We start from the raw sequence: 11,415 nt of genomic DNA, 5'->3' as shown, positions 1-11,415 counted from the left end.
CTCTCAGTATCTGCTTTTTTTTTTTTTTTGTATCTTACTCCCCCGTATTCAGTGTGTGGGTCTTCCCTGTCTTCTGTCACGCTCTCTGCGCCCACAGCACAGTGCTGCCTGTCTGTGTCTCTATGGAAACCTCTAGTGGACAGGAGTGCCTTGGAGGTCTGTGAGACAATGATGCAGACCCCACTGGATCACTGGCTCTCTCTCTCTCTCTTGCAGAAAAGGAAAACATGTGAACATTGGTGCAAGCAAAAAAACAACAAAAAAAAACAGACATTTGTGGCTGCTAGAGGCGCGTCTAAAGCCTTGAAATGAATCTGTTTTTATAACAGTGACAGTGAAGCTTCTAACACTGAAAAATTCAACCCTTAACTTGATTATATTTTAGTCAATAGAAGGGGGAAGAAAATCAATCTTTTACAAACCCACTCACCTCATCTGAAGAAAATGTAACTGAATTATTTTGCAATGCATGTGTTAGTTTTTCAGTTAATCAGACTTCTTAAAAATCCATGACCTCCAAAACACCAAGTATGAGATAAAATAACCTGTTCAAATAAGGCAAGTGTTTTCTTTATAGAAGTGAGGAAATGGCTTCATGGAAGCAGCCTAAACTTGCCAATTTCTACAATCAGAGCAATAAATAGAAGGTTGAAATGACTGGAAATGTGGTAAACATGATTGGAGCAAGGTCCACGAGAAGCATTTTATGATCACCTTGTCTCCATGATTAGGCACAATAAAAAGCAAGGTGTGGCAGGAACAAATGTCTCTTTTGGTTTACAGGCGCAAACTCAGAGATGGGAAGTTTATAACTTTGGTCCGATAAGATTGAGCTCTCCATGTGGGTTTTGGAAAATGAGCACCTGCCAACCAGTTGTGGTGGAGGGTCTGTGGGCTTCATTCTCCTCCAAGTTTTCTGGTGTGAAAGGATGGCATCACATGTTTTTTTTTTTAAATATAACTGAGTTTTGAATGAAAATGTTGTAGACTGTATGTGCTATCGAGCTGAAACTAGGTAGCCACGACTCCTTTAGCAGAAAATGACCCAAAACATCCGGTCAAATCAACACACCAGACCCAAACCGAACCTTGTTCCAGTTAGGGATAGAGTCGCCTCAGTCCAGTAGAAGACCTGTGAGGTGAGCAGGAGTGAAAAGGGCGTATTGTTGTAGAGATTGTGTAAAGATAATCGTCTGAACTTTGTGAAATGTAACGGAAGAAGACAATATGCTTTTCAACTGGTATAATGAGATAGCAAGGGTGCCAAAGATCGTGCGACTGCTAAGTTTGTCAAAAATATTATTTCCTTTTCTAGATGTACTGATATGAAACGCTGGATTCTGCAGTGAGAGATTGTGCTTCTACGTCCCTGGACTGAGCTGAAAAGATGGTCACTAACCCGTGGAAGGTTTCTGATTGGTGACAAAATGGAGGAAAATCGAAAGCCGACAAGAAAGACAGGAAGTAGCATTATTGCCTCATTACACTGAGGGTCGTCTCAATTACTGGGAGCAGACAGAGGCCACCTGATCCTGCCTCTGGAGGCGGACCCTCCCCATCTGAAGCAACGAGACATAAGCTTTCTATGCCTCTCCCTTCTGCATCACACCTCCCAAACCACATTCCCTTCACATTTACACACTGTTGAGCCCGCCGTGTTGCGTAGCCTGTGCGTCATCTGGCTCCCAACACATCTGAAGGACAGGTAATTTGCGATAAGAGGCCTCAAACACACAGAATCTCGCAGCTTTGGGCTGCTCTCCCGGGCATCGGAGTGATTTGACGGTCACGCCTAAGTGGATCATTGCAGAGCGTAATCATGGGGAAGATGCGCAAGTTGTGCAGTGTGTCATTTCGGGGAATGGTGCTGTAGGAGGGGATTGAGTGTACATCATGGAAAAAGACAAAATAACCTAAACAAAAACAGGAATATTAGATTTTTTTATAGGAAGAAGTTAGCTTCTCTCACACCTTGAGGTTTGCTGATTTGTTTTCCTTTATTTTATCAAAACGTACACGAATAAAATACAACAAAGGACTACATTAAAGAAGACATCAAAATGGGCAGCAGTAACAGGGGTCAAACAACTGAACATAGACCCATCCCAGCCCTGGTCCCACCCCCTTGAACACCCACAGTGCAGTAAGATAAAGACATGCCGACGATGTCTCACAGTTAGGCACTTGTTTTCCAAACCAAACCATCTTTGGCCGTAGTTGCTGTTACGCAGGTTCAAATGGGCTGTCTGAACTCAATCGGTGTTGGTTATGGTGCAATCAGACAGCGATCATGCAAGTTTACGCAAAAAAGTTCTTTCGCAACGGCAGATCTTCTGTACCTGCATTGTTTGATGATGACCCAAAGATGGTTATAACATGGCAACCTCCACTGAGTAAACTTGAACAATATTTAAATCAACACAAGATGGTACAATAACTCACATGGTTACAGAAAGGATTCCACAAGGGAAAAGGAAACAAGCACTACATTGTAACACAGTTTACCTGAAAACAATACGTTGTATTTGCACAAGAAATACTGTAACCGATATGCTGTACAGTCTACATCAAAGGCATTGTTGTTGGCATTTCTCTTTTGGTACTAACCAGTACTTTTAGTCTCGGAAAGTCTTGCAAAAATAGATCAGTTTCTAATAAATTAAACGTCTTTAATTGACTTTAAATGTGATCTATTAAGCTACTCGTGCATCGTCTAACGTTGAGTGCGTTACAGTGTTTCATCCTCTCATGAAAACGCTGCGCACACTGGTAGCCCCGTCACGCTGTGGTTTGTTTGTTTTTTTCATAAAACATCCCTTCTGTAAAGGACTGACAAAGTTACATAAAACTGTCTGAGAAGCATAGTAGTCACACAGTATTTGGCAGTGAAAAAACAGTCCTAATGTATCCATGCACAATATCAACCACAGGCAAGGTCCACGTTCTGAACAAACGCATTAAGAACAACACAGTAAGACCATGAAAGGAGTGAACAACAATTTAAGAACCTGGAAGTGTGTTTGTGTGTCTGTGTGTGTCCACATGGCAGTGTGCACGCACACACCGGCATGTGTGTTTGGATGTGTGTGAATGTCAACAGCACAGTTGGTTTCCCAGGGAGACCAAAGACCTATGACTCATGCAGTGCATACGGCATTTTCTGGAATTTGAACAATATCGGAAGAATTATTATTTTCCCACAAAGCCCGGATATAATTACATATAATCATGTTAGAACCTTATAGAGTTCTCAAGAAGTTTACTGTGAAACCCACTCAATTCCACCCACACAGGTCTATTATAGACCAAACAGTTCATCCCTGGATTAGTTTTCCATTCTCCAGCTCTTCCCTTGTGGTGAGCACAATCCCCCTCAATCTTTTGTGTGTGTGTTTTTTTATGCCACATTGTCTCAGACTAGTCCAGTCTGTGGGTGGAGGTGTAAAGGGTAAGGTTGGTACAGCAGAGTCGATCCCCCTTGTGGTATGAAGTAGCTGCAGTAGCTAGGCTCTGCCAGATACGGGGCTGTGTGCTCGGCAAGGTATGGGGCTGGCTGGTAGAAGCACGTCACATGGTCTGTGTTGGGTATGATGTTCTGTTCGCCCAGAACCTTCAGAGCAAGAACTGTGATCATGTTCAGAGTCTGACGCCGTTCGTGTCCCATCAGGCACACCGTGCTGTCGTCTATGACCCGACGGAGGGTCATCAGGTACTGGTACTTACTCCTCTCCTCGCCGATGAAGTGGTTCTTCAAGTAAGACAGAATTTTCCTCTGCTGCTCCTGTACATCGGGGAAGTCAATGAAAAAGCGCGAGCACATGTATCGCTCCAGCGTCTTTATCTGAGTCTCGCTGGCTGGCCGGTAGTCTCTGACCAGCAGGTTGCTGTATTTCAACAAACCGCCACCTCTGATCTCTTCAGGGTTTCTGGTGGCAATCAGCCGATAGCGCAGGTGGTCCATTGCCGCCTCAAAGTCCCCATACATGCTCTCTGCCAAGACCTCAACTGCAGGCACTGAATCTGATGCTTGAGAGGGACTGCACAGGTCAGTTATTTCTGGGGCTGCTTTCGGAACGTCTTTATCATCAGGCACAGTGATGGATGCCTCAGTGGCTTTTGGAGGGGTTGGTACCGCTAAATCCCCAGGCTGAGGGTGAGGCAGAACTGGTGAGGTGGAACTTGGAATTGTGATTGGAAAAGAGACAGGCTCGACAACCTGAGGCAAAGAGGAGATATAACCATTTTCCTTTGTCTCCTCCAACTCTAAGGGCGAAACTCCTGACTGAGGAGAGGACAGGTCGCCATGCTCATTCTCATCTGCATTTATTATCAAAGACTCTGTATCCGAAGATCCCTGAGGTAAAAGGTCACCAGACTCTACTGGCGGGGTGAAACAGAGGAGGGGAGGGCTGAGGCAGGGGGACGGCGGCGTCGCGCAGAGTGGGGGAGGGCTAAGGCTGAGCATCGGAGGAGTGAGGTAAGGAGGTGAGCTGAGGCAAGAAGAGGTTGGGCTGAAACTTTGGGGTGGAGAGCTAAAGCTTGTCGGGCTCATGGTGCTTAACATTGGAGATGGGGGAGTCAAACATGGGGGAGGACTGGGACAAGGGGGCGAGGGTGTGTAGTGAGGAGGAGACAGGCTGAGTACTGGGGGGATGATGGTATGGGAAGACGGTAAACTTGGAGTAGTTTCTTGTGAAGTGACATTTGGCTGATTCAAGCTCATTTCTCTGGTCTGTTCCCCTGTCCCAGCTGGAGACTCTAAAGCTTTTTTCTCAGGGTCATGGGTGTTGGTGCTGGGTGTGTCCGCTGAGTCAAGAGGCTCTGATTCTTTGGGTTCAAAGACCCCTTGTTTCATGCAGGACTGAATTTGCTCATCCATATCTGTGGGTGTGTTTAACGTCTCTTTCAGGCTCGATTCAGACAAATCAGTCGTGTCCATCTTAGAGGAAGATACTTCTTGAGGTAACGGAGATGTGGGGTCTGGAGGTGATGGAAAAAGTATCTCAGGGTCTGGATCAGAAGCTGAGGTAAGATCAGGGTCTGAAGACGAGTAACTTGAAAGCTCAAGTTCAGGTCCAGAGTTTGGTTTGAGAGAGATACTTGTTGAAGATGAGTAACTTGAAAGCTCAAGTTCAGGTCCAGAGTTTGGTTTGAGAGAGATACTTGTTGGGACAGTTGAAGGGTCTGAAGTGGGAATCACTGGCTTCACATCAAACTCTTTGCTGGATTCACCTGCAGGGCAAGGGTTTAAATCTGTGTAGGCTGCAACAACAAGCTCACTTTCAGACACTCGGCTGGAGTGAGCGCTAGGCGTGACCTTTCTGCACATCCGCCTCGGGGGTTTCGGGGATGAATGTTTAAGCACCACCATGTGAGACAGTCTGTCAGAGACCTTAGAAGAAGGAGAGGAGGAGGTCTTTTTGTCAGAAACAAGGCCAGGTGGTGTGGGTAAATTATCCTGAGTATCTGAAGGGCTGATGGGATCAGAAGGGCTAGCTGTTTCCTCTGAGTTACCTGTGGATTGTGCGCTGTGAATCTCCAGTGTATCGTCCGTGTCAGTGGGCCGTGTGCTGCTGAGTGGAAGAGTGGAAGAGGTGGAGCAGGAACAATCAATACTCTGTGTGTCTTCTAAATGTTTCTCCTCTGATGCTGAAAACTCCTGTGTGATTTCACACGTTTTTCTATCACTTTCCCTTTCTGCTTCAATCTGCTCCCTGTTCTCTGTTTCCACTCTGCCTTCATCTTCTAACCCCGCCTCTATCTTTGCACATGAAGATGTGCATGTGTCCGAGGCAGACACGTGTTGAGTGTTATCTGCCTCATTGCTTCTCTGATCCTCTATGAAATGCTCAGATAAGTCTGTGTTATCAGATTGCTCGGTGCTGTCGGACTCCTCTGCAAGGTTTAGACACTCTGCCGGAGTTATTTTAGAAGCATTAGGCGTATCAGAACGTCCCATCTGCCCTGCGATTTCTCTCTTTTCATCAAGCGGTTTTGTGTAGTCAGCCAGTTCTTTCTGGACACAGGCTTCCTTGAGATTTGAACCTGTTGGTTGTTGGCCATCGCAGGACTTCGTTTCCTCCAGCTTGTCTGCTGTCGTTGACGGCTGAGACTGATCTACAAGCTCAGAGTTACATTTAGCTTCTGTTTGAGCCGGTGGCTCGGATTCATCAGAAGCTTGTTTCTTTTCTAACCCGGCGTTCATTTGTGCCTTTTCTTCATCATTCAAGTTGCCTTTGTGCTCAGACAAGTCCATCTCTGCAGATGCTTTCCCTTTGTCTCCTTTGGAGCTTTTCGTTTCTTCTGAATGCTCAGCTTGTTGTGAGAATTCAGTCTGAGACTCTTTTTCATGCACTTCCTCCCTCGGCTCTGTCCCACTTAGCTTGCCCCCTTGCTCATCGGACGAGTGGACGGTGGGCTTCTCTGCATCTGGAGCGAAGGTCTGACTGGGCTCAGGTGAAAAGGAGTTACTCTCACTTTCTGCTGACTGGTCCTTCAGCTTAACAGCATTTAGCTTGTGCATGACGTCCTGCTGCATGTAAGACTCTAGGAGTCGGTCCAGAATGATCTGGAAGGAGTCAACGCTGAACTCAAACTGGCGCCGAAGGGCACTCACGAATTTGAGCTCGAGGTTTTTGCCACTGTTGTTCGACAGCGAGATAAGACTCCAGCGGTCGTGTTCGTTGAAAACTTTGACCATTTTCTGAACATAGGCCTCCTTCATTGTGGCGCTGCTGATCCGCTCCCTGTTGACCCCGACGGGCAGGCAGTCCAGCAAGCAGCCCAGCACGGACTCTTTGATGACCTGGGGGAAGAAGAGGTCAACAACATGACAGTTTCAACCACTGACAGTGACCAGAGTGTAGTTTCGCTTCCCTTGTTTAACTAAAGCAGTGTTCGCGCGACCAGATATATTTTCTAAAATGGAAACAGCTGTGTTTGGACCCTGTTTTCCAAAAGCTGAAATTACAGCCTTTTTTGCACTTGTTGAGCCCTAACTTTAGATTTCAATGTAACATAAAAAATGTAATAACTAAAAGCATATAATTAATATTGTTTAGAAAAAGAGGAGCTACAATTATTTGAGTGTTTGGCCTAGTGCATCTTCAGTTGTTCTCTGAATACTTTTTGTATTTTGTTTTTGATTTTGTTCATGGTGATTGTTATCGCCCCCTACTGCTGTGGCACTGGTATCACAGTGTTTTTGATTAAAATCTCACAGACTATAATAATTTATTTTTAACAATGGAGAACAAAAACATCTTGAGCAATGTAGCTAAGGCCTAAATGTGACACTTCTTTGTTTGCTTATATAAGTGCAGCTAAATGATGGAAAGTTTCTGAATTTAAAAGAAAGCACATCAATTTTACTCCATATGTCAACCTTAAGTGCTTTGCTAAGAGTAAAGAGGTGCAGTCAAGCACAAGGCAGGCCTTACAAAATCAGAGTAAATGTTCCTCAGCTGTTATCGGAGGCTAGCATTAACTGTCACAGTATAGGACATCTAATGCTGGAATAAAAATAGAAGACCTGATGCTAATGCCTGCTTTTTCTCAACTTGTGTAAGAAAAAAAACACACACACAAGAATTCACACCTGGAACTCCTCCTGGCTTGGCAGTTCCACTCCGAAGATGATGTCCAGGTCTTTGTAGCTCGTCCCGTTGTCCCGAACCAGGACATGGCTGGCCGTGGAGCCGTTCAGACGGACATCTCTGACCGTGATTCCCTGCTTCTGCAGCCTGGCCCGCACCGCTATGATAATATCACGGGGTCGCAGCTCCAGTGTGGGGAAGTTCCCGCGGCCGTGGATGGGCACCACTTCTGAAAGCACCTGATGCAGCACCTCCACCTGTTCTGAGTTCAGGCTGTGAAACCGCTGGCTGGGTTTCTTCTCAGACATGCTTCCTGCCCTGCGGGGGAAGAGCGCCAGGGTGGTAATGACACTTTATTACAACTCCTCATCAAGAGGTGCTACATGTTTAACTCGCATGCAGTCGCATTTTGTCACACAAGCACACACTTAGCACTCTGTAGTGCTCGGATGCAAGCTCCCTGCCAGTCTGCTGTCTGCAAGTCACAGCTTGGCTGACAGCTTTCCTACAATGCTAATGTAACTGCTGTGCTGCTAAACTGACACATGGAGCAAAGCACAGAAATGTGCTTTGGATAAATATCCATCCATTGCCCAACAACAAATTAAGGGGTGGTTTTTGAAGCCAGAAACACATTACAGTGTTTACCACCTACAACTTATGCCATTTTATTTTTTTATCAGTAATTTTTATTTTTTCATTTTTGCTGTTACCTGATTAGAATCTATCACATAGAAAATTAAAGGCACAGTTTGTTTTAATGGATGTGTTCTAAATTTAAATCTTTTTTTGTTTTGTTTTCCACCAGGGGACCAAGGGTTAATCGGAATGAGTCATCACCAGCAGACTGCATTAATCACGCCAACGTCACTAATTAAAGACACACATCTGTTTTTGTGTGTGCAGCACATGATGTGCACACGCTACTTGCACAGCGCTCCTACGAGGAAGGGAAAACTTTACTAAAACGCCTCTCTGAAAGTTACAAAACTCACCAGAACAATTTCACAGCAGCTTATTCATTTTTAGTTTAGCCTTTTATGAGCTTCGTTTCTGCATGAAGTTGTCCCAGAGCTCCTACATCCCCCATTTAATCTGCACACAGCTTTTCCTTTGCATCCAACCAAAGTCTCCCCAGGCGGTATAGTGTAACATGATTAAGCGTGCAATTGCCTGAGCCTGTCGAAGTGTTTCTGCGGAGCGAGCGCTCATGTCTGAATGAGCAACTGTGGTTCATGCTAGCCCATTATGATCTTTTGTTTGCTTTAATCAATAGCTGTCACTCTAGGCTACAGCTGAGTGCTGCTGATTGCTATGATTTGTCAATAACAGTGGGCTAAAGACCAGGATACTAATGAGCAGTAATGGGATGCTTTCTGGTATCAGCTTGACTGACACCAGAAGGCTACAGTTTGGTACAACCGCAAACAATTTATTATGGGGAGTGTATGGATATAATTTAATCCAGACTGCATGCATCAACAAACACTGGAGCGACACTGCAGTTCGGACACTAAAGCAGCAAACGGCAGCCCTAAAAAAAAAAACAACAACAACAACATTAAAGAAGTTATCTGATCTGATGAGACAATTGCATCCAACTTCAGCAAGATCAATTGGCGAAACAGTCACACATCCTGAATCAATAAACAGGGCTCCCATGTGCTGCCTCTGACCACATGCACAACAAAGCAATGTCTTGAGAAGACAAGACAGTGCAGGACTATATTCCTGCTGGCCCCTGTATCCCTGTGTCTCTACCCCCCTCCATCCTCTCTCCCCAATCCTCCCATATTCGCACTCTTCAGCAAACTTGCAGGCTGAGTGACTCATCCAGGCGTATCGGCTCAGCATGCACATAATCTATGGCCACTGGAAACACAACAAAAAGCTCAGGCTCCCTGCACCGAGCTGCATGAGAAACAGATGTAAACACATCATCTACAAAAGACGTATTCCGCTTGCTTTTTGAGCACCCCACCTAAAGAAGCCCACAGGTCAACAAATCTAGATACAGCTATGTTGTTCCTCTTGTTGTTCTTGGTAAGCATAAGCCTTAAAAAACAAAAAACAACTTTCTGGTTTTGACAGCATAAAGTTTTGAGATTTGAGCAAAAAACACGTGAGTAGACTATCAGTGTCCAAGAATAAACAGAGCTTGTAGATTCTGATTACCTACCCAGCTGCTGGGTATTAAAGTTTGGGCTGTTTTGCATTTAGAGAGTTTAACAAGATGAAACGGAGCGTTTTGAGAAGAGTCATGTTGGGTTTTGCTTTGCCCTCCCGCTAATCATTTCATCATCCACTTATTTACACCTGAGATGCGCCGGGGAGGCAATTAAGCGCAAACGGCGCAGGGTCAGGGTTAGCAGATTAAAAACTTCACCTATAGCCTTGTGGAGGAAAGGGGGGTTCTTACCTGTTGCTGTGTTGTTGGAGGGAGCGACTAGCTCCTGGCTCGCGGGTGGAGTAAGACCTTCACCGTCCACCGAGCTACAGGTTCGGAGAAGTTCGTGTGTGTGTGTGTGTGTGTGTGTTTGTTTTCTAACGTCTCACTCCACTTCGGTCGGACTTGGTGCTGACTCGGCTCTGTCCCTTATAAGGCACGCGACGCTCGAATCTACGCGCGAGTTCATTCGGGCGCTGTCCCGGAGGCGCGTGGTGCTGAAATGAGGAGTGAAACGACTCCTCGCGCTCTTGTTTTCTCTCCCTCGGCCGCCTGGAGCGTAACGCAGTTTCCATGGCGACCTGCCGTCACTCAGTTATGACTGGGGGTGGGGGGAAGCGTGTATGTGTGGTGGAGGTGCGTGCTCGCAACGATAACGATGGGAAAAGAGGGCGTTACCGTATAAGAGCTACTTTGCGTGTGTAAGTATGAATGTGTATGACTAATTTGTGTGTGAACCCCGCGTTTATTAAATAATAACCAGTTAGTTAAGAGGAGAATATACTCTAATATGAGCAGGTGTGCTGCTTAAATTGAGTTTAGGAGTCAATAGGCTATCAGAGGCGCCGCCATGGAAGAGCCGCGGGACATAATGGCCACCCCTTTAAATCCCCATGACAGCCACAAATAAGACAGTCATTATGGTGTGTTTTCCTTACTCTCGAAAGTTTAGTTTTCTGAGTTCTCAGTCTGAAATACAGAAAAAAAAATTCAAGAGTTTTCCACTCACGGCCCATATCTGTAACAATTAAGCATGCGCATATCTGTATGTGAACATGTTCCTGTAGTGATTTAAGAAGAAGAATCCACTAAGTGCCTTTAAAACATAATTTCACAGTTTAACTTTATAAACCTGTTTAGGCATTATTATAAGTGTATGATTCTTAATACATATTTTGCATTTATATTCAACTGCCCGTTTTTTGTTAAAAAACAAAACAAAACAAAAAACGAACCTGCTTTCGGCCATCATTCTTCTGCCTTTCCTGTTTGGCTAACACCTCTCACGTCACATCCGGAACACAGGAACGTGCGTGATTGGCTGAAATGAAGGAATACGTTCATTTTTTGCTTTTTTAGTGCAATTTACTGAGATCCTATTAGCCATGAGTCAGTTCAGGTGGATGATTCTCCTTTTGACAACTTAAGATTTTAATTGTTTTTTTTTAAATATTCTTATATATAACTTATATTCTTTTTTAATATAAGTTATTGTGAGAAAATCTGATAATTTGATTCCAATAAATATATTCCAGCACTTAGAGGCGTTTTGGTTTGATTTGGGGTCTAGATTTGATAAGAGTCAACTAGCCAAATATGGATCAGAGATACGATAAACGGAAACAGGGTGTATCACAAAGTCTTCAGAGATTT

At 44.8% G+C, this 11,415-nt stretch overlaps 1 protein-coding gene across 3 annotated transcripts; it reads right to left on the bottom strand.

Annotated features, from left to right (window-relative positions):
* Positions 1 to 1,972: 1,972 nt before the first annotated feature.
* On the bottom strand, positions 1,973 to 10,301 carry tent5d (terminal nucleotidyltransferase 5D). 3 transcript variants are annotated; one of them, XM_015059917.1, is made up of 4 exons: positions 10,015 to 10,301; positions 7,598 to 7,913; positions 5,118 to 6,805; positions 1,973 to 5,054 (listed from the first exon to the last, which is right to left on the bottom strand). In XM_015059917.1, the coding sequence occupies exons 2-4, from the start codon at positions 7,901 to 7,903 to the stop codon at positions 3,413 to 3,415; spliced, it is 3,636 nt and encodes a 1,211-aa protein (XP_014915403.1). In that variant the 5' UTR covers positions 7,904 to 7,913; positions 10,015 to 10,301; the 3' UTR covers positions 1,973 to 3,412. The 3 variants fall into 3 exon arrangements, with proteins under 3 accessions (XP_014915403.1, XP_014915402.1, XP_014915401.1); XM_015059916.1 differs by having other exon boundaries at positions 1,973 to 5,085; positions 5,149 to 6,805; XM_015059915.1 differs by having other exon boundaries at positions 1,973 to 6,805; positions 10,015 to 10,300.
* Positions 10,302 to 11,415: the final 1,114 nt, after the last annotated feature.

The sequence above is a fragment of the Poecilia latipinna genome, unplaced genomic scaffold (assembly GCF_001443285.1).
Source record: "Poecilia latipinna isolate Pla-1442-1.1 unplaced genomic scaffold, P_latipinna-1.0 Scaffold1668, whole genome shotgun sequence".
NCBI classification, from domain to species: domain Eukaryota; kingdom Metazoa; phylum Chordata; class Actinopteri; order Cyprinodontiformes; family Poeciliidae; genus Poecilia; species Poecilia latipinna.
Note: the sequence above shows the minus strand (reverse complement) of the source record. Positions and strands in the feature narration are given on the sequence as shown.

Excerpts from the sequence above, each read along its gene's own strand:
- tent5d (XM_015059915.1), bottom strand. The coding sequence starts at position 7,903 with ATGTCTGAGAAGAAACCCAGCCAGCGGTTTCACAGCCTGAACTCAGAA. Across the intron at positions 6,806-7,597 it reads CAAGCCAGGAGGAGTTCCAG|GTCATCAAAGAGTCCGTGCT; the intron begins GTGTGAATTCTT and ends TTCTTCCCCCAG.